Source organism: Trematomus bernacchii, unplaced genomic scaffold (genome assembly GCF_902827165.1).
Source record: "Trematomus bernacchii unplaced genomic scaffold, fTreBer1.1, whole genome shotgun sequence".
NCBI lineage: Eukaryota > Metazoa > Chordata > Actinopteri > Perciformes > Nototheniidae > Trematomus > Trematomus bernacchii.
The window spans coordinates 1,354,836-1,378,912 of record NW_022988050.1 but is presented as its reverse complement, the minus strand read 5'-3'; the positions used below and the strand labels follow the sequence as shown (position 1 = coordinate 1,378,912).

Genomic DNA, 24,077 nt, shown 5'->3' with positions numbered 1-24,077 from the left:
TTTGGTTAAAAAGAACGCAATGGTGCTCTAGGAGAAGATTCAGGTCATAAGTCTCTTTACACAGAGGGTGACACATGTTGATGTATAGAGAGACATGAGAAAGTGGATTTTGCATAATAGGTGCCCTTTAAGTATTGAGAACAGAAACCAAAGTGTTGGGAATTGCTTTTTTTTAACCAGACTGATTTGCTTCAAAAAGGGACAAACACAGGGACTATGTAACACAGCCACTGTCTGACAGATGCAGCCATTCAGAGCTCTGCAGGATTAATGATTTACCTGCAGGAGGTCATCGCTGAGGACTTCTGTTTTCTCCGCTCTGTGGGTGAGAAAAGACAACAGAGATTAGCACCTGACAGGCAAAACCAGAGCAGATACGTCATGCAGCTGTATTTCAACACACAGAAGAGTCACTGTGAAAATATCTGATAAATGAATGATATCACTCCTGAAAGGACTGGTTCCTGCTCAGCGTAATCACTCAAATAGTTGTCTGGTGTATTGACCCTCGATAAACGTGGGAACGCTTCAATTGGTTTGTTGCCAAAGCTCAACAAGAAACATCATGAAGGCAAAACATGTCTCTTACTCTGGATGTTGCCTCAACAAGTCAGTGTGCAATATTACACATTTTTGACTGTTATTACTGGCTGCTACGTCACTATTTGTACATGTTAATTTACTCTCTTATAATGCGTTACTTATTTTTTACCATGGATGTATTCTTATTTAGTTTTATCATATTTTATTATGTTCTTCTTGCCTCTTTATTTCAAATTCTTATTACTTTATTGTTCATTAAATCCCACATAACATGGAAATGTCTCTTTAGCAACTGCAAATAAAAACATCACACAGTTTACAAACACAGGCTAAAAGTCACAGACATTAAAGTCACAGTTTATTTATTGCATTTGGCTTTTACTTGCCCCGTCCCTTCGCTGTAGCACTGAAACATATCTCCCCTACAGTATGAGATGAATGAAGGGTGTCTGATTTATGATGAAGCTCAAATGATATCTGATAATAAACATAACACTGTATAACAAATCACCTGTCTCCATAGTTTCTCTTGATAACTGGACTTAAACTCCTATTGTATTTTACATTTATATTCAATTTAATATGTCATAATCCATTCCTTACACAATTTATGTCCATATAATATCCTGCTTTATGTTGTTGCTGTACATTTGTATCACAACATGATATATTTGTAATGCTATTTTATTTCCATTTGTATGCCACTTTTGATATGTTTTCCATTTGTCATTCATTGCCCTAATGTATAATGCCTTGTCTTTTTACGCTGCTGCAACGAAAACATTTCCCAAATTGGGATCAATAAAGTACTTCTTATCTTTATCTTATCTTAAAGGTGGGGTAGGTAATTTTGGAGAAACCAGCTCGAGTGCGCTAGAATTTGAAAATACACAACCGGAAAAAATCTGCCACTTCCTTACAGAGCCCCTCCTCCAACACACACTAACGCGCCACGATGACCAATGAGGGCACGAGATACGTTTGTGCACAGATGGAAGGCTGACAGGCAGGTAGGCCCATCCAGTTATTTTAGCCGGGCCGGCTCAGATGATTGGTCGTGCTTTTTACAGGCCACGGCTTCCACAGAGGATATTTTTTACGTATTTATTGTCAAAGCATTTAATATATTCATTGCTATCGGGATGTTCAGAGCATTCCATGGAATATAACAAAAAGTGTTTCTGAAATACATTACATACCCCCACCTTTAAATAATGTGTTGTTCTAAGTAACAGGAAGGCATGTTTCTGATGCTCAACACGCTTTGGTGTCTTTCAGCCACATCTATCAGCTCCTGTGTGCACAGCAGCTCGGCCTGAGCCTATTAATAGTGAACCAATAGCTGGACTTGAGGAGGTCAGACAGATTAGATTCACTTAAAGGGAGAGGCTGAGAAAACACACTGTGAGCTCCTGCTGCTCATCAACACCTTCAACAGGCCGAGGGCTTCTGTAGGCAACAGGGGCAGAGACTGGAGACAAGGTGGTTTACTTGCAAACTCAGCACAAAAAGCAAGTAGGGCTGCAAAATGTAATCGATATTGCAATAGAGAGGCGAAGTCCCCGCCCATCTATCTTCCGACCCATGGGACCTTATTTCGGAAAATGTATGTATTGAAGTCAATGGAGAGAGAAAGATTATCTTTCGATCCCGTTTGAATTGTGCCAGAATTACACATATGATGTTTGTCAATCTTAAAAAATAATTTCCATGTCAAAAAAGTCCACAGTTTGTCGTAAAACTGTTGAAATATAAGACTATGAAAAATACGCAACTAGAAAAGACTACAAATCCCAGAATCCCGGTCCCGCATGCTGGCTCTTACGGAACCGACTAACTCCCCTTGTGTGTATGTACAGCTCTCAACAGCCCAGACTTGGAGTGATTTTCACCTCTTTTAATACTTTTCGCCTCATTCTGAAAGAAAGACGTGAAATGTGCCAACGTGACGGGCCGTCTTGGTGTGTGGTGCGAGACGGGAGATGTAGTTCATTGAGCGGTTTCACACAAAATAAAGTGTTACTTCACCAGTTTTACGACACATTTTTATTTTTTTTTGACTTGTAAATTATCTTTTAAATTGACAAACATCATATGTGTAATTCGTGGCACAATTCAAACGGAATCGAAAGATAATCTTTCTCTCCCCATTGACTTCAATACATACTTTTTCCGAAATAAGGTCCCACGGAGGTCCCCCGGAAAGGGAGGGACTTCACCTCTCTATATGGACTAGTCCAATATTCAAATTGCAAGCTTAAAACATTTGGCTATAGGCTAAATATGTGTTAAAATATCATATTAAATGCAGTATTGTGGCTGCAAAGACATCCCACCCAATCAATCTTATTCTACAGACATACAGTAACAAAACACATTTGGCAAATCACACCATAATCATAATACTTTTTATATAAGAAGTAATTGTATAGAAAAAACATTTATTTTTTAAATAACTATTTTGATTTGCATTTGTCGGTATTGATATAATATGATACTATTCCCCAGCTACTTCATTTACTTATAGGTTTTATTTTTTTGCATTTGGTTCTGTTTAATTGAGATTTGTGTTGTTTTTGTTCTATATTTATTGCTACACGGTATAAAAGGCAGATTAACCCTAAAGTAACAAATCACTTATTGAGCATTTAAGCAGAAATAATGTAATGAAATATATGCTGTAAATCTTTTTTGCAAGTCTGTTTAGATTCAGCAAAGCAATAGCTAGTTCCTATTTGCTGTAAACATAATTCATAGTCAAGCAGAAGTTGTGATATCTAACTGATATGATCGTGAAAGACATAGTTATCACCGTGACGACAAAGCTAATGAACGCTTCAGAGTGCACGTTCAGCCTTCTGACTGAAGTCGCATGTATTCAGTGGCTTTCCTACATTTTGGGTAACTGGATCTTTAAATGACGCCTGGGCCTTCCTCCAAAAGCTGCTCTCTATGAACTATAGTAACCCCGTCACAGCTGCTTTCAATTACAACACAGAGGCAGAGAGCGACTGACAGGAGAAGGGATGATAGTTTGGGGGGTTTTTTTTTTAAGGAAAGAAGTATAAATACAGAGAGATGTTGAGGGGTAGGGGGTTTAAAGAGTCTTAAAAGTGCCAAAAGCAGAATAATCTAGAGTCTGGGGATGAACGGAAATATTTTCTCTGGAGGAGAGCCATAGTGAGCTGGTGAGTGAGTGGACCCAAAACCCACAGAAACCAGACAAGACTTCCAGCTAGCTGCGGTGAAAAATGTGAAGCACACACACATTTTAGTTGCTCACACACATGCAGAGCGAGATTATGTCGCCACAATATGGAACCCATGTTCTGGTGTAGTCTACATGTCTACTCTTTATGTGGTCCTGTCAAGAGCCTAATCTTAAAAACCAGTTGTATTAATCAAGCAGAATTAGCCTGTCATAAATCCACGCTTATGGATCATACACACATTGATTATCTGTTAATTGATCTTCCGTCCAGGGAGATCGTGACAGAGAAAAGGATGAAAGCAAATAGGAAAATACCTGGGATGATGGGGGTTGCATTGATTGCGTTTAACGTGTTTGAAATTACTAATATCAAAACCAGAGTTATATTATGTAAGCACAAACTCACAAAATGTTGCTAGACATACATTTGTGTGCTTTATTTATGCAGGGACGCTTAGAAAATATAACATTATAACCCTATGAAGGTTTTTCTACACAGAAAAGTAATCCCTAAAAATGTGGTCCTTTATCTTTCTTGATGGAATAAAAATATGTATTTATTAACAAATAAAAAGGTGCCTCTTTGAAAAATGCTAAGCTAAGCTAAGCTAAGCTAACCGACTGTAGCTTCATATTCAACTGACAGATGGGAGAGTGGTATCAAACAGAGCGTCAGGCGGCAGAGACAGCTTTGTTTTTAAGGAGCTCCGACGTCACGTTGTTGTTTACGTCCATGGCGCCATCCTGTATACGAGCGTTATGTTACCGCAAAAATGTATATATCATATACACAAGATCAGCGCCCTCATACTATATTTTTCTAGAAAAAACCCTGTTTAGTCTCTTAAAGATCAGAAGATTGGGAAAAAATTGGGGAAAAGTGTTTTTAATTACAGGTATGTTTAATGTGGGTATAAGAGTCTTAATTACATACTGTATATTTAAATGATCCTGGATAGTAGCCAGAATACATTTCATTAACACACACTGTTAATTGAGCTCTGCTTACTGACTTTCAGGTGAGGTATATTGCCTTTATCTGGTTGTAACTGAATGATCAGAAAACATGTGAAGACCCTTAGAGCATAATAAAAGCAACACTTATGTTCACCAACCCCCACAAAGCAGCAGCGTCAGAGGCACACAAAAAAAAGGCTGTGAGGACAGGCAACAACAAACAGAACAACAATTGTTTTGCCGGTATCAGCTGACCTCGGAGCAGAAAGAGCTGTCAATGCATTGTGACTTCTAAACAAGGTGAGATCCTCCCTGCACACTACATCAGGAGGTAACCATGGAGATCTACTACTAAAGTGGAAAGGGAGTAAGTGAATACTGCAGCCATAAGCACAATGGAGCGGCTGTTAGCAGAACACTCAACACAATCAGAGAAGAAGAAGGGAGGGTCGGCCTTTTAGCGCTGCAACAGTTGGCAGATTGAGGACGAAGGTAATGGATACTGGAAGCACATGAAAGGAGAATAATTGAGTGACTCAGCTCGTACAGGGTCCGTAATGTGGATCATTATGTGAGCTAACGCTAACATTAGCTCTGGGCAACAACGAGCAAAACATGAGGGTGAAAGCTGGAGGTAGACACCGATAAATCAGGGCTAAGCATCGTGACTAAACAGGACGCTTCCTTCCTGGTGGGTATTTATATCGCAATGTTGAAACAGTAAATAAACATGTTATTAAGGAATATCTAAAGGTCTGATGTTGTTTACAACTGCAGCTGTCCAAAGAAATTGTGGAAAAAGTCCATCAACAGCTTTTTTGTTCAGAACCCTCATATATTTTGTCTACTGTATTATTATAGAGAAAATAAGCAGCAAACCTCACATTTAAGAAGCTTAAATGAGCGAATATTTCAATATATGACCCAATTATCTTTTTAAATAGCTGTAATTATTTTTCTCTTAATTCAACAATTGTTCCTGCTCTAGTTGTGACAATTTCTCTAATTCTAACATTAAAACAGAAATGTAATGGCTGGAATTTAACATGAAAGTCGTGTTAAGTTTCCTAAAAACTGGAACAATTTGTCACCATGTTTTCTTTTAGTTTAAACCTAAATTATGTCAAACAAAAAGTCCAGATTACGAAATAGCTTCCTGTGACTGAGGCAAATATAGTCTCTAACCTAATTAAAATAAGCCACATCCTCATTTTGCCATCCTACCAACTTATTATCTGGATAAAAAGCACAAATGACTTGACAGCAAACAAACAGCAGCTTAGCCTCATACTGCAGGTCTCTTCTAACACCAGCAGAACCACACAGGCTCCCAGCTGACGCACCTCTTTGTCCCGGAGACTCAGGGGAACGCCCAGAGTCACCTATCCTGGTTCATTCAACAGTGACATGTTGTGGATCCCTGCGGGGAAAAACGATCTTTCAAAACGTCTCCCTCCTGGACTGAATCAAGGACTTTAAAAACACAATAGATGCACATTAGATTGCACAACACTACTTGTAAGAAGGTTGTTGTTGTTGATAGGTATCAAAAAAGGATTGTATGATGAAACTAGAAGATTTGTTGGAACAAGTTTCTCACAGTCCAAGGTCGGGTCTTTAAATGTCTCGTTTTATAAGTCCATGAACCAAAATATCACAACATGTATATTTTCTACAAAAATGTGACATTTCAACTATAAGTGTTGACTAAAACTGAAAAATCATTGCAGCTCCAGAAGTGTATATGCAACATAAACATCTCAACTAACCAGTAGAGTGACTTCAACTACATTTCAGTAGCTAGTTGCAGGTTTGTCTGGTTTAAAGTCCCCCTCCTCCTCTTTACTGAACCTTTTACCTTTGAACCCCCCCCTTAAAAGCAGCCTCTGTCCACACTCTTTGATTGGAAAACACAGATTATCAAATCTTATCTTAAATAACTTATCAAAGGCTGTTCTCCTGACAGTCAGGGGCGATCACAAATGCACACTCTCAAACATCCCATGTACGCTGAATATTGACCTCATTGTTGGAGGCTAGAGTGTGATTGTTAGTTTACCTTACGCAGGTATTGCCTCTGATACCCTATCTATCGTTAACCTGCAGAAAAAATGCACGTATTGGGACAGAGAGTTCAAAGATAGCCAACTAAAAAAAAGCTTCTACAAAAACCTTCCAGTCATGATCCCTGGCATGCGCGAGTCACATGCTGTTTTCTCCCTGCACCTCAGTTTCACCCTCTCTGCACATCAATCTCTCCCCAGATTTCTCTAGAAACCACCGGCGTGTCTCCGGGAGGCAGCTTCCTGTTTGTAGAAGAAGAAGGAGAGACTTCCTCCGAGCGGCTGCTTGCTGGACACACTGTTCTGCCTTTTGCACAATCACAGGAACCCAGGGGGGCAGCGCAGAGGGCCTCCAAACTCCAGATATTTTGCAGATGCACACACACAAACAGGGCAAAAAGTTAATGGCCAAAGCAGAGTATGCTCACCTCTCGCCCCGAGCCAAATGCTGACAGGACACTCGGTAAGAAGGGCATACAGTATGAGTGCAAGAGGGATTTAACCCATACGAAAAAAAGCAAGCCACTTCTGCATGCAACACACACACACACACACACACACACACATACAAATGTCTGTTTTCTGCATTACACTCTCTCCACTTCTAAATTACTGCTGTGCACTGCAATGAGGAGGTTATGAGTATTCCAGCTGCAAAGTAGCAGGAGATTTAAATGTTTGCACCCCTGATGAAGGGCCATCTTGACATCATCAATAAATAGAGCTTTATTTGATCCGCTGATGATTTGTTTTTTCTAGCAGCTCCTTCGTGTTTTCACTTAAAGATGAAAGAGAAAGCAACGATAAAATAAAAATAAGACTTCCGAGAAAATGAACATATGCATTTTAATAACTGGCAATGAGTTTGTGAGCGAAGAATCATAAAACAAATAAACGATCAAGCGAATCTTCTTCAGTATCAAGCCAAACTAGGAATTTGAGGGAAAACGAAACTCAGTGAAGCAGAAAAAATGACTGCTCAAAAAAGTGAAACTTATATCCTGCCAACAAACAATGTGTGTTATCATGTAAACTATCAGTCATTTAAAGAGGCCCTGTTAAGCTTTTTAGGGGTTTCCATATCCTGTTATGCTTTGTTATAGGTGTGTGTGCATGTAAATGGTCTGCAAAGGCTAAACTCCCAAAGTTCCCTCCACATAATGTCATCACTTTGTAACACTCATGCTTCTATTGGCTAGCACTCCAACACATTGTACGTGATAGGCTAAGAGGCGGACAGAGCCGGCCAGCTAACCAATCAAAGCAGACTGGGCTCTGGTTTCAGACAGAGGGTGAAAAGAGGTGCTGCAGCATACTACATACTAATATGAACAGGAAAATTAGCATAAAAAGGCCCCTTTAAAACAAGTGGTAAGATATTCATTGCTATCGGGATGTTAAGAGCATTCCATGGAATATAACAAAAAGTGTATCTCGAGCCGGTTTCTCAAACTTACCTACCCCACCTTTAACATTTAAAATATATCACGCTTTTTAAACGTAGAAACTATATTCTATGTGGTGACAATGCCTATTCAGCGTTGACATTCAGTATGTTCCAGCCTGTTGTTTGCTTTATCTGGTACCCATCCAGTACTTTGGTGCACCTGCGTTGTCTGCCCTGCGACACACCCACACACACACACACACACACACAACACACACACACACCACCACACCCATCACACACACACACACACACACACACACACACAGCACACACAACACACACACACACACACACACACACACACACCACACACACACACACACACACACACACCACACACACACACACACACACCACACACACACACACACACACCACACACCACCCACACACACACAACCACACACACACACACACCACACCCCACACACAACACACACACAACACACACACACACACACACACACACACACAACATCCTCTGGCTTAACTCGCCCCCCCCCCCCTGTCAACACAAGCCCAGGCTGAAGCTTTTGCTGCTGTGGATATTCAGTCACAAAGGAACACTGTGGTATTACTTAATAAGCTGCAGAATGCTTCCTCATTGTTGGGATGTATTATCTTAATAGCTTAGATACTGCTGTCTGTTAGAAGTTCTGAGAGAGGGAAGTTTGGATTGAAGACAGAAAGACAATTGTGCATCACTTAGGCACATTAATCTATTTTATATGTTTTAAGTTTGATGTCTAGTAGAACCGGAGCGGCTAGAGTTTCACAAATGGAGAAGGCTCTTACTGCCTCTTTATCAGCACAGAGTGAACGCTATGGTGCACATCCACTGCTGCAGGATGTGAGTCCTGTAAATCCTTCTCCCCCCTCCCTCAGCTGCTCAGGGGGCAAGTGAGGCCGGACATGGACAGTGCAGCAAAGACTAGGAACACACCTTTATCTGTTATCAGCTAAATATCTGCTTTAACACGTCATCAGTGCCATACTAATGAAACATTTTACCTGCCAATATTTGGATGCACCTATTTGACCTTTTGAATCCCTGGTTTAGGATGTTGGCCAACCCCATTGTTATTTATAATTCATAAGGTGTATGCTTCACTAGGTAGAAGAGACTATGATCTTTTATGTGTAAGGCAACATTAGGGTTGACCTTTGTAAAACAGGATGTATTAAATACATATGTTAATATAAATGTACTGAATTGTTTTTATTCAAATAATGGTATCAGATATGAGATTGGCCTACTTTCACATCAAGCTTTTTCACTTAGTATTGCTGCATCTCTACTTTTAATCTAGATTAAGCATATTTGACAGTCAAATTTGCAAATTTTACAAAGCAAACTCAATCCCTATACAGTAGAGAGGTAAAATGATAACCCTTTACTGCATCAGTATTTCTAAGAAAGCTCTAAACTGTAGAGAGGAATGTAAAACACATGATATGCTGATATGATATAATGCAGTACTGTGCTACTTATCAACCCAGTATCTAAAATTGGTTCCACAAACAGGACAAAATGATATTCTACAAAAATGTAATACTGTTAAGTGTACTTTTGATACTTTAAGTACATTTAGCCTATGATACTTTTGTACTTTTAGTTAAGTACCATTGTAATTCATGACATTTACTTGTAATGTAGTATTTTAAGACCAAACTATTTGTTGTTTTACTTAAGTGAAGGATTTGAGTACTTCTTCAACCACTACTGTATTGATAGTATAGATACTGTAAAATCATCCAAAAGTAGGAATTGGTTTCTTACTGTATGTTTTCCAAAGCATGTCAGACATGTATGCTATTTTACACAGATGTTGACAGCAGAATAAAACCTTATAATGAAAGAAAGTGACTCAGCTCAGGGCGGGTCAATGACCGAAAGCAAAATGCACACTCATGGGGCTTCTCGCTGTTGCTGTTTATTTCCCAGGCAGACAGTGCTAATGTGCAGATGGCTGATTCAGACTTTTCAGGAGGACATCTGGTTGGATTGCACACATCAAGGACAGCTTTTCCCACATCCAGTTTAACTGTCTGCAGGCCTGCATGTCTGGCTTTCAAAGCAATGGATTCATTCAGTCTGAAAACTAATGTTCTCTTGTTACAACATTGCATTGTCATAACTGTAGTGGTGTAATGTAACTAAGTAGATGTACTCAAGTACTGTACTTAAGTACAATTTCGATGTACTTGTACTTTCAGTGAGTATTTTCATGTTATGTTACTTTGTACTTTTACTCCACTGTCTACATTTAGGTACTTAAAAAGGTAAACAACATAATCAACACTTAAATCAGACTTTAGTTACAACTGAGGTAAATTCACATTCTACCCTACAGTAAATAAAGTAATCACATTTAGTTCCATCTTTACCATCTTTGATAAACACACCAATAATTATAACCAATACATATCATAGATGATTCTGAACTGGGTCAATCTGCAGAATGAGTATTTTTACTTTTGGTACTGTAAGTATATTTATATGCAAATACTTTTGTACTTTTACTTGAGTAACATCTTAATTGCAGGACTTTTACTCACTGAGTATTCGTACTCTATGGTACTTATACTTTTACTCAAGTAAATGATGAAAGTACTTCTTCCACATCTGCATAAACTGATAGAAAGCAAGTTAAGGAATAGTATGAGGTTAAAATAATCGAAAAGCATGGGGAAAAAGCAGAATAAAGTGTGTTTGCTAACTAGTTTTCCCATAAGCATTAACCAGCGGTGACTTGAATACTTGCCTGCCAACTGTTTGATTGGCGAGCTGCTTCATCCGATTGAACTGCTTCTTCATTTTGGGTCCCTTTGGCAGCTTTTCTTCCCAAATTACGCTTTAAAATCCGGGCTTTTGGTTTGTCATGAAGGGCCTCTCCCTTTCTTTTTTAATTCCCCAAACTGTCGCTATGACAGGAGAACACAAGCAGGAGCCATTCAAGCCAATTAAAAATAGTTTGCAGCCTCGCTAGCCCCTAAACTAGCCTTCCCGTTCCCGAAGGCATGATCCGGGATCCTCCTTTTTTGTGCCTTTCCGTGCATTAAAGTCTTCGGGTAAACCGTGCCTAACTTTCACTGGAGGGTTTTCATGGTTCCCCCTCGGTGGCTTGTTTTGGTGTTGACCCGTTAGCCGACGAGCTAACTGTACTGAGCTGATAATCCGTCCGTCGGCCGCTTTTTCTTTCCCAGAGTGAAGTGCAGCAGCAGCGGGGCTCACCTCTGCCTCTGCCCGCTCAGAGAGGGAGGAGGGCGGCAGGAAGTCACGTTGGAGCACCACCTCCCCCTGGACATCGACTGGAGAACATATGGAGCCCTGCACTGTGCAAAAAAAAGACTGTACTGCAACAAAATAAAAGTGCTATTAGGAAGAAAAATTACGTTGGAGCTCTAAACTAATGTAAATAAGCCTGTTCTGCAATACAATTAAACAACTTTTATTTAAAAAAAAAACACACTTTTGGGTACTTCAGGGATGCAAAAAAAGACTACTACAACAAAAAAACGACTTTTATGAAAAATGCTGACTTTGTAGTAGTGCACTGATGCAAAAAAGCTGTAGGCCTACTAGTGCTTTTAATAAAAATACTGATTTTGGAGCTCTAAACTAATGTAAAAAAGCCTGTCCTACAATCAAATTAAACAACTTTTATATTAAAAAAACATACTTTTGAGTAATTAACTGATGAAAAACGAGTGTACTACAATAAACAAATACTTTATTAAAAAATACTGACTTTTTAGCAGTGCAATGATGCAAAATAACCTGAAAATAACCTGTACTTCAGCAACCACAAAACGACTTTTATTAAAAGAATACTGACTTTGGAGCTCTGGACTGATGCAAAAAGCCTGTACTACAATGACATAGAACTACTATTATAAAAAGAAAATCTAAACTACTGTTAAAAAGCCTCTACTACAAATACAAATTAAACAACTTTTATTTAATAAAAACAGACTTTTGAGTACTTCACTGATTCAAAACAGCTTTTAAAGCAATAAAAATAAACGTGCTTTTAATAAAAATTCAAATGTTGGAGTACTGCACCGATGCTAAATTGTCTTCCTTTAAATCAGATGGTTAAAAGGTAAAGTACCATGGAATTCATTTGACTGGAAACAGCATTAGTAAAACCCCACTTCCTTTTTGCTGAGAAGGCAATAAGGCTAGACTGACTCCTAATGGTATTCAACTTAGGTAACTGATAGCATTCAAATGACTCAGACAGGCGTCTTTCAGAGGCCAAATGCATTATGGTTCTATTAGATCGAAGTCACAGTTAATGATGCCTTTCAGCTGGATGTCAATCTAAATTTAAATATTGCAACGTCAGCTTTAAGACATTATTGTAAAAACACATTTTGTGTACAGCCATGATGTATAACAGTCCATAAAGCACATAGCACTTTGTTTCTCCATGAGAGAAGAGCTGAGATCTTTGCAGCTGAATGGTTTCTCACCTTTATTGATATCTAAATAGATGCTAAAATGTCTTATTAGCATGTCTCTTTTTATACATGCTGCACCAGGTTTTCTGACAGATTCAGACACACTGATGCCACAAAGAACATCTCAATTATCTGAGTGACATCCTCAGTGACATTGGCTTTATAATAGCAGGATTTCCCCCCAACAATGTATGCGAGGAAATGTTGCACAGTGGCTTACAGTAGATTCCATATTTCACATGGGAATTGATGAAAGCAACATTTTATTGTTTCCCCCCTTTGTTAATCCCCCTTTTTAAAACTCTTCAAAGCGAGACATTGTTTCACTTTTATCATCCTGGCTGTATTCACTAATCTCCAGAATGAAACAGATGAAAGTGATCGGCTGATTGTGGTGCCTCTTTTCAGGTGCATCTTTTACTGTCCTCATTTCCAGGATAATAATCAACCGGGCCTCTATCTATCCAAAGATGAGGCTCAGTGCAAAACACAGAACATCAGATTAAGAATCCTATAATTCAGAGAGTGCACTCTGAAATACTTAACACATTCAAATCTCAACCACTAATGTAGAAACAGAAAAGACAACAACAATGTGAAAGGGACTGGAAACATGTTTTATGTTTTATTTAATCGTTTATTTAGCCGGGACATTGCACATTAATGAACACTAAAAACAATGAAATGTGTCAAGCGTAAATATGCCAGATTTTGCTTTTAGCTCATTTCCACCCGCAGTCCCTCACATAAAACATTTAAGAAAATGACAGTACCACTTTACAATGAGACTACCCTTATAAAGGATTGATAAAGGGTTTATAATTAGGTTATGAATTAGGTTGTAAACACTTTATTAATCATTAAGAACCATTTATAAACAATTTCTAACATAGTTTCATCAACACAGGCTCACTATTTGGCAAGATGACTAAGCCTTATATTGGCTGCTTAGCGAGAATCAACTCAGTGAGCAACAGATACCAAGGATGCTGGCTGATGAAGAAGACGAAGTAAGCTAGGTAGCCAATATAAGGCTTAGCATTACAGATAAATGTGGGCTCACTATTTGGCAAGCAACCGGTCACAGTCACCCTGTTTATCTCATGTCTTATAAAAGCTTATTAATGATTTATAAAGTGTTCACAACCTAATTAATAAATGAATTACAAACTATTCGTAAACCCTTTATAAGGGTAGTCTTATTGTAAAGTGGTACCCAAGTATTTATCACATGGCAGTACAATGTAGCAGCAACGACATATAAAGTGCAAGAGAAGATACAAGAGCTACCTAAAGTGCAAGAGGAGATACCCCTGTGTTAAAGTGCATTTAGCGGTGATTGCATGTCTGTTTGTTTCTCAACCATTCTTTGAGTTGACCTTTGAAGCTATTGAGAGTGGGACAATCCCGTAACTTAGTTGGGAGGCTATTCCACAATGAGCTGCCTGTAATTGAAAGTACATTTTGTCCAAAAGTGGTCCGTCTACGGTGGACTTTACAGTCTCCTCTGGTTTCTGACCTAGTGCAGCTTCCAGTGTCTTTTTTGTGGATGAATTCCCCTAGTCCATGTAAACATTTATAAATAAAGCACATACTTTTAAAAGACTTAAAATTGTCAAAACTCAAGAAATTATGTTTTTCAAGGATGGTACAGTGGTGGTATGAATAAGGCTTTCTGTCATGTTGATGCTGCAGAGAGGGTTGATGTACGCCTGCTGCAAATATGGGCACTATGGCTACTGACTTTAGAATTATTAACATTATTCCTTTTGTTTATTTTCTATCTTATGTTATGCCTTCAATGTATTCCGTTTATAACCCTTGTTTGTAATGTAATTGTCCATTAGTAATACCTTCTTTTCATGATCATTTTATTCTATATTCCCAAATAGTAAAGCATTTTGTGTGAAAGATTCTACAAATAATGTTTATTACTGTAAGTGAAATTGGGGTTTACTTCATACATTTTCATTGTTGTTTACTTTTGCAGGGTTTCTTTTATTCTGAACATATTAACCGGAAGTGTTTACCATCTGGTCGGAAGTGCTCATTCATTTCTTGCTGCGAGTTGTTATTAGCCTGCAAAATATTACTCCCTCGTTAAATATCGCTTATTGTTATTCAACTAATACATTGTTTATCATACAGAAGTACTTGAGCAACCCGACTACGTTCACAGCTTTTTTCTTCTTCTTCGTCGTTTTTATTAAACAGCCCCATCTGTCAAAAAAGAGCTAGCCAGTTAGCTTGTAGCTAAGTTAGCCCTTGTTAAACAGGTGGACGAGCTGGTGAACGCTTACAGTTTTAATGTTAAAAAGTTAACTTTAGGACAAGAATCGCTAATGGCAGCTCGGCAGCCTTACATAGACTCGGACACTTCTGATGAAGCAGTGAGGGCGACCTGTGACGATGCAACCATCTGCAAAAGGTAACATGTGCTGCAGCAGCTTTCATTATTTAACATGCAATCAATGGCCATTTAATAGGTGCCTTAAGTTAAAGTAGTATAGGATATAATGTATATGCACGAATATTAACTAACGTGTCTTATTGCTAAATGTTCTCCTTGGCTCTCAACATTTTGAAACTGCGCAGATAGCTTACAGTCTGCTGCCCATGGTTTATCATGGGAATGGTCTGAGATATATCAGTCAGATGGATCAGTCGATCAGACCATAGTATGAACAGTGGTAGAACAAATATACAGATCCTCTAAAAGTACTTATACCACACTTTGAACGTACTATGTAATAAGTAATAGTCCTGCATCTCAAACCTTCAGTAAAGGAATGCATTGTGAAGTATAATGTTCCTTGTCAGTGTTTTAACATTATATATGAATATTAGATTCATATTGTTGATGCATTAATGTGAATGGTGCTGCTGTAGATGTGTATGGTTGTGCTACATTTGAATCATGTTAGTTTAAATCACATAAACGCATCATACTGAATTAAGATCATCACATGTCTGTTGTCTCTTAAAAGTAATCTTCTCATGAGCTCAGGAAACTTCACATTTCTCAATAAACACTTTATCTTTCAGTTTATCAGGAATATTCAAAAGCAGCACATCTGGAGGTACATTGTTTTCACTGGACAGGAAGGGGATACAAATGTCAGATAAGTGTAGTGGGGTAAAAGTCCTGCATGTCCTAAACAACTGAATTTCCCCACAGGGATTAATAAAGGTCCATCTTATCTTATCTTATCTTATGTAATGGAACAGAAGCATAAAGTTGCATGAAAGGAAAATGCTTATGGAAAGTACACCTTACTCGAATTGTACTTAAATAAATACTTGAGTAAATGTACTTACTCACCACTGGTATGGTGCACAAAAAATAATAATAGGGGTTTAAAATTCGACAGATCAATAGAGCCAGTTCTTGATCCTTGGTGTTCATATTCAAAGGGCTACATTGAATACATAATAATACTAAATGGTGTACTTAATACCTAATCATCGATGCCATCTACTAATCAAATGTCTAATTGTGTTCTAGGTTTGCTTCCAGTAAAAGCTACTGGAAGGATCCTTATATACAGTATTTTGTAAGATCTGTAGGGGAGCGGAAGGCACCTGAAATCAACAGAGGTGAGCGATAAACTCTCATTTTACACCTTGTTTTCTTAATTGGAAGTAACTCATTAGCTAAGTGAAGGGAGCCATGTCGTTACGCCGGGATCCTGAGTCGTGGTTGATCCTGTTGCTGCGGTCCTGTGTCCTGGATCCTCTATCCTGAGTTCTGGATTTGAGTCCTGGACTTCGAGTCGTGGCTGAACCTGTCACTGTGGTCCTGCCTGACTCTCATCATACTACTGATGGCTCCCACAGGATTGTTGACATCCTCGTGGATTCATCTTCTTATTATAGACACACGCATTTCCAAACATTTGGACTACCTATGTTGTAAATGTATTATCTCTTCGATTTACACACGGCATCTATTGCACGTCTGTCCGTCCTGGGAGAGGGATCCCTCCTCTGTTGCTCTCCCTGAATGTAACATTTGTGATATTGGGCTATATAAATAAACATTGATTGATTGATTGATGTGGTGCATGCTCCAATTCAAAGCCAGAGAGGGTCTGAGAAATTCTTTATGTGATGTTGTCCCGGCATGTGTTGTTATTAGCTCATCCCCCTCTCTTTTTCAACAGGTTACTATGCCCGTGTTCAGGGAGTGAACCATCTCCTGGACGCGTTCCTCAGGAAGACGCAGTGCGACTGTCAGGTGATCAACCTGGGAGCCGGGCTGGACACCACCTTCTGGAGACTCAAGGTTTGCATCCTGGCTCAGTGCTAAACTCTGGTCTAAATGTGACTCCCCATTGCTCTCGTGTTGCTTTCAACTCTGTATAACACAAACTTATTTAGTTTAAGCCTTTAACCCGGATTTAGGGACATTTTAGGCTTTCTCTTTTGAAATATTTATCCAAAGGTAACAAGTGGGAGATTTCTTAATAATCTGACATTGCTCAAAAAATATATATTGTTTTTTATTCATAAAGATAAAAGGGGCATTATGTACACTGTCATTTAGAGGGTCAAAATGAATGTATATTATTGTATCGGAAACATTTATTTGTGCCTTTAGTATACAGATTAATGTGTGTTAATTAATGTGTGTGTGTTTGTGTGTTATAGGATGAAAACCTCATGCCACGGAAATTCTTTGAAGTTGACTTTCCAACAGTTGTGGCCAGAAAAATACACAATATCAAGTAAGACAACCATGCTATGATTATCATTAGAAGATCAGATTATGAAGGTTATAAAATATAATGTTACATGCATATTAATAAGAACAATGTCCTTAGGTGGTCAGTATGGCAGATGAACATTAGGAAGCACGACTGTGTGATGTTTTTATTCCCTTCTCTGGCTTTGGTATTGCAATGTGGCGTCAAAGACTGTAGAGGGCGGCAGAGCTTCATTTAAAACTGTTAAAATCTATTCAGAGTAATCCAGTGTGTTCTCATTACATGTAATGCAACGATTCCATTATATAGTATTTAAAAGTATATTATTAGTGTGGAAAATGACTATCAGTATTCACAATAAGCTTCACATAATTTAACCAAAACATTTTTATTCGACTGCATAATTTTACTCCCAAGTGAGGAATACTTCTATGTGTTTTATAGGTAGGTATAGATTATATAAACTAGTAATCTGAATATAAATATAGTGATTTTTGTTGCTTTTTATCTATATAGATAGTGTATCCTGTAAAATGTGTTATTGTAGTGCAGCTTAATGTTTATTGGTGATCCGAAGTTTATGAATTATATTGCTGTTTCTTTTATTTATTAGGACGAAGCCACCCCTGTCAAAACCCCTCATCGAAACCCACTCAACAGACTCCTTACTACTAGGTAATGACCAATAAATTACACTCATTCCATACAAATATTTTGTGTTTTAGGTCAGAAAATATACGTGTGTGTCTCGTATTGTTTCCATACTCCTCACAGTGTGTTTGTGTTTCAGACGCCCACAGCCTGGACTCAGACCGGTACTGTATCATTGGAGCTGACCTCAGAGACATCTCTAGTCTGGATGAGAAACTGAAGAAGTTCCAGCTTAATCCAGAGTATGTGAATTCATATATTTCCTCTCTTAGTTTCATCCCAATATCACGCTTCATACTGAGTCAATTATTACGTTTTTGAAGAAAGAATTAAACCTGAATATTTTATTTGGTGGAAAAAGACCCTCACTCTGCTCTCTGTCAGTTAGTTTCCCCAGGGTGTCTTTAGAAATCCAAGAATTGGAGCTTATCTGTGGGTGTTTCTCAATGTCGAGTACGCTTGCTTGGTAGCATGTCTTCTGAGTCACTTGCTTCAGAAGCGAGGCAAGAATCCTTCCTGGCATTCGGAAAACAAAGAGTGGAACAGGCGAGCAAGTGTGCGTCATATGAGAGGCCCCGTCTTACATTTTCCGCCACAGATTTGGGGAAATTGGTCCGTGCGCAAAGCATTGTGGGGATTTTAAGACCGCGGAGTCTACACATAGGGTGTTTCTCAATCGCGAGTACGCTTGCTTGGTAGCACATGTCTTCCGAGCATCTTGCTTCAGAAGCGAGTCAAGAATACTTCCTGACATTTGGAAAACAAAGAGTGGAACACGCTAGCAAGTGTGCAGGTGTGCGTCATATGAGAGGCCCCGCCTTACATCTTCCGCCACAGATTTGGGGAAATTGGTCCGTGCGCAAAGCATTGTGGGGATTTTAAGACCGCGGAGTCTACTCATGTGCAGCCTCGATATTTCTCCAAACGGAGTACGCCGGGCTCGGTAGATTTCCAAGTATGCTGGAGATTGGAACAGTCCTTCGGCGGCACTCGATGACATAGTATGCTTGAAATAGTGGCTCTGAAGCAGCTTTACTCGAGATTGAGAAACACCCTCTGTGTTACCTCTTGTTGAGTAACACTAGATAACACAGTGACTCTACTGAGTGTCTGCAAGGCTGAAATGCAGATGTAATGTTTGACGTCAGGAGCTTGATTTGAAAGGAAACACCACAGATACTGCATGTTTTGAGTATTAAAAAGTCATCCTACTGCGGTTAAAATATTGCTAAATGTGCTGCTTTGAGGAGAGTGGTAGCATGTTTTGCAAACCATGTATTTAATCAAGTTTGGGATCGTTTTACCATTGTACAAACTATTTCAATTCACTTTTACTGCCATGGATTTAGTTATTTGCAATGGAGAAAACACCAACGTTTTTAAAGCTACCAACTAAACAGTTTTGATATTGAGTTAAAAAAAGAATAAAGGTTTTAGGTGGAGTACAGTATCATTTTATGGCTGTCAGTGGACAGAGCTACTTGTTTTTTATAGTACTTGGATGATTGACAGAGACATCCTTCTTGATGTTTTCTTTGGTCCTATCCCTTAACACACTGTAGTACATTAATCTATCTATTGGAAGTTTCACTGAGAGGGAGGCTCTCTTCTTCAGGAAGCTGCCGGATGTGATCGTGTGAGTTTAGGCCGTTTTATTAGTCTTTGTTTTAAAGTGCGGGTCATCACTTTTTGCCTTCCCGCACTTAATGTTGTGAAGGTATTATATACTTCTGGGAAACAAATAGATTTTAGTGCAAGTAGTTTTAAGGTCATAGGTTATAGAGGTCTCCTTGTCTGTTAATCAGTAAGATCTTTCAATGAAATTTAGTGGAAAGGAAATGGCTTTACTGTCTCTCCTGAGCCATTAATGTTTTAAACAATCCAACATCAAATAAATATGATTTATATCAAACAATATCAGAACTAACACATTTGTCTCAGAGGTTTTTATACACTGTACCTCACACAACTCATTAAGACTATTGCTAGGAAAAACTCCCTAAAAGAAAATCCCACTGTCCCACAATTGAATTAATTTATGAACAGCTTTACTCTTATCTTAGCCAAAATGTAATGTATTTATGAACAGTTTTACTATGACTGGCTCTTATCTTAGCTAAATATAGAGTAGAGAATATAGAGTTCTAACACTATGTTTACCTTGATGCATATCTGGATCCAGATAACATAAATTGAAGCACATTTAGAGGCTTGTTTGGCAGAATTACAGTGGTTTCTAGTATTGTTGCAGTGATTAAGTGTGTTGCTGCTCTTCCAGATTACCCACATTGCTGCTGTCGGAGTGTGTGCTCGTCTACATGACGCCCTCGCAGTCCTCCAATGTCGTTCACTGGGCTGCAGAGACCTTCCCCACCGCCATGTTCGTCAACTACGAACAGGTGAACAAAACAAACGTCTTTTAAAGGTCCCCTATTATACTGTTTTTCATCAATATGTTATAGGTCTCAGATATATGCAAAACATGTCTCTGAAGTGTTTGGCTCCAAACACCAAACAGATCATTGCAGCATCCCATAATCCCCTCTGTTTCAGCCCTGTTTCAAAAGAGCTGATTCTCTGTCTGTTACTTTAGATGAAAATAAGGAGCCCCTCCCCACGCCCCTCTGAGAGAGATTTGGTTAGAAAGAACACAATGGTGCTCTAGGAGGAGATTCAGGTGGTGGTGGGGGGGTGGGGTTACCTTGGTTGCTGATTGGCTAATGGTTACACAAGCCAAAACATCGTTATGACATCATAAAGTGGCCAAAATCTGATCAGCTCATTTTCAGACAGGTTTTTATATAAATGGATCGGGACAAAAAGTGAGAGAATCTTTTTTCCTGAAACTTTCAGAGTCTCTTTACACAGAGGGGACACATGTTGATGTAGAAGAGACATGAAGAAGTGGATTTTGCATATTAGGGGACCTTTAAACTGCAAAAGAAAATGTAGTTTGCTTCTGTTATTCACCGTACAGAAGTATCTTGGTTTTCTATATAATGGTCTTTGAATAGACAAAAGTAGTAAGTGTGTGTTTTTGATGTTTCCAGGTGAACATGAGCGATCGATTCGGCCAGGTGATGATCGAGAACCTGCAGCGTCGCCAGTGCAACCTCGCAGGAGTCGAGGCCTGTCAGTCTCTGGACACCCAGGTGACCTCCAGACTCAATATTTCACAACAAAAAGTCTCAGAGGTTTAACTTCTGAAGGATTATTATGAGTCGAGTGGCTTTAGTGAGGCATTCTGTTTGTGTTTTTATCATGTTCTGTTGCTTTTACATCTTAGAATATTTAACAAATTGTACGGTGTCCTTGGGTATCATGAAAGGCGCCTTAAATAAAATGTATTATTATTATTAGTAAGTCAGGTCCAAAATGTAAGATTCATTTGATGAGCTATGATAACGTTAGTATTGTAAGGCCATTAATTCATGGAGAAATGTATCTTTATATTGAGCTAAACTCATTAACAGATCACATGACTCATATGGAAAAGGGTTGGCGTGCAATCAGAATTATAAAACTCAATGGCTATCCATGGATAACTTAATGGATATTTGGTTAATATTATCTAAATGTGTATTTTACTGTGTTGTTTGCAGAGGGAGCGGTTTCTTAAGACCGGCTGGGAGCAGTCTGATGCTCTGGACATGATGACGGTCTACAGTATGCTGCCCCAGGACGATGTGGCAAGGTGCATTTAAAGTTTGAGTGTTGCAGAATGATGTCATGTGTCAGTGGGGAAAAGCCTCAAACGCTTCAAGTATGCCAACCATGCATTAATAAAACTGAAAGAAAGACACAAACACTGAAAAGAACATTATGATCATCAATAAACTAGTATGTGTTGCAGGGTTCTGGATTTATAACCTATTCTGGTTACGTTAAAGAGTATAGTGTGTCGTCAATTAATCGATTTTATAAAGCCCTTTGTCCTGTGCACTAACAAAGCACTACATAATTGCAGTCCTTTAAAGTTATTTTCCCTCTTTCTGTGTATATAGTCTGATACAAATGATCCCATTTCTGAACAGATGAAATATTTACAACTTATTTTGCTCTTTTTCAGGTGTATATCAGTATGTAGTGTCTCTACTGGGACATGTCTTCATGCTTTAATGTTCAAAAAGCTCTTTATTGTCCTCATACTGCCTGTGCTGCAGCACCTCTTTTCACCCTCTGTCTGAAACCAGAGCCCAGTCTGCTCTGATTGGTTAGCTGGCCGGCTCTGTTGTGATTGGTCAACCGCTTAGAGGTGTCCCGCCCATTAGCCTATCACGTACAATGTGTTGGAGCGCTAGCCAATAGGAGTGCAAGTGTTATGTAGTGAATTCACTATGTCTACGAAGTAAACAAATGAGTCCATAGACCATTTACATGCACACAAACCTATATAACAGGAAAGGGACAAACCTTAAAAAGCATAATGGGGTCTCTTTAACATATTTATAATATATATTTTATTTACAGAATTGAGCGTCTTGAGTTCCTGGATGAGCGTGAGCTGTTGCAACAACTTCTTCAACACTACAGCATCTGCTGGGCCACCAAGGACAAACTCAAACTGGGTAAAATACATTTTAGATTACCACTCCATTAAAATGAAACTATGTTAACTGGAAATATGAAATGATGACTGCTCAGCGTCATCTGCGACCACTACGGCGCCATGCTGTCCGTTAGTTTATTTACTTAGACTTACTAATATGTGTGAAGTGTTTTATATTTTCCCACCCATCCTCCCAGTTTGAATGCGTGGAGCGGTCATTAACAAGAACAGGTCATGCTCTGTTTCCTCAGGTCTGTCACAGTTGGCATTTTGAGTGTTAAACGGCTCCTCTGTTGAACATGCTCTACATGTGTGTGCGCCAAAATCAACAAGTGGAGAAGAAGTACGGTGGTTGACACTGGGAAACAGGAAGTACGATTTATCTCGATCAAGCCCTCACCTTGGAGCTGTTCCGGTGCAAAAACTCCCGCCATCAGCAGAATGTGATTTGTTGAATGTCCTTTTAAGTGTCAGAAAATAAGAGAAGGATCCGCCTGAGAACCGTGAAGACGTTTGTGTCTCTACTGTAAAATAGGTCAGGTTTGTTTTATTCATTTGTTTACAGGCAGATTTTGTCTGTGATTGAGCACATATAGAAATAGGATTTCAAACCCTGCTCACATGAGTTGAAAATGAATGAAAATATGTTTTCAGATGTCATTTATTTGTCCTTTTCTGTTTTTCCATGTGCCATTTTAGTTTTATTTATTCATCAATTCTACTTCCAGGATCATTTCAATACAATACATGCATGCTAATACTGTAGTTAATTGACATTTTTCCCGCATTATTTGTTCTATTCTTGCGCCTTGTTTCAAGCAGAAAAAAGGACATGAGGGATTAGTTTGTGATAGTTTCTGATGAAAGCTGGTTAAGTGCAGTTGAATAAAAAAAAGCCTTTTTGTGTAATGCTGTTTTGGTCTGTTCATTTATTTATTATTATAAATCATTATTAATGATTATCTGCAGTGGGAGGGACAAGCTGACGTCATTATAAAAGCTGTTAAAGTCTTTATAGTCATACTGTGTGAACAATAAACTAAATTGTATGATAAGGCCATTACTTCATGGAAGAATCCATCTTTATATTCAGCTCAGATTTCAAAACCGCCTCAATTGATATGTCTATATTAACAGATTAAGTTACTCATATGGGAAAGGTTTGCTTGCAATCAGACTCCTAAAACGTTATTGATATATGTGGAAAACGTCAATAACATTACAGTCTCTGCAATATAAATATTCGTTAACAGATAAGAGAAATGACTATGTAGGTCAAATGTATGTGAAACATGTAAGTAAACATTTGTAATATACCACAATATAGCAAAATTAAAAAGTAAAAAATCTGTATAGCGGCGTAGAAATGATGCTGAAATGCGATAAACGGTATAGAAATACATATTTTGAAGCAATAATAAAATTATCCTCTGAATCTGCAGTTTTCTTTAGTTCAAAAGAGCTTTGTAGCATTATTCAG

The 24,077-nt window shown here is 38.6% G+C and overlaps 2 protein-coding genes across 2 annotated transcripts in view; one reads left to right on the top strand and one right to left on the bottom strand.

The window, feature by feature from the left end:
- The window catches only part of arhgap17a (Rho GTPase activating protein 17a), a 45,234-nt gene extending 33,694 nt beyond the window's left edge, over positions 1-11,540 (bottom strand). Inside the window, 2 exon segments of the mRNA XM_034119427.1 lie at positions 280-319; positions 10,990-11,540. Coding sequence (XP_033975318.1) covers positions 280-319; positions 10,990-11,042 — 93 coding nt within the window. The 5' untranslated portion in view covers positions 11,043-11,540.
- Positions 11,541-14,733: 3,193 nt separating this feature from the next.
- Positions 14,734-23,506, top strand: lcmt1 (leucine carboxyl methyltransferase 1). The gene is made up of 11 exons (XM_034118800.1): positions 14,734-15,119; positions 16,197-16,288; positions 16,855-16,976; positions 17,342-17,418; positions 18,011-18,072; positions 18,188-18,290; positions 20,327-20,447; positions 21,099-21,200; positions 21,651-21,742; positions 22,519-22,616; positions 22,849-23,506. The coding sequence occupies exons 1-11, from the start codon at positions 15,034-15,036 to the stop codon at positions 22,869-22,871; spliced, it is 978 nt and encodes a 325-aa protein (XP_033974691.1). The 5' UTR covers positions 14,734-15,033; the 3' UTR covers positions 22,872-23,506.
- Positions 23,507-24,077: the final 571 nt, after the last annotated feature.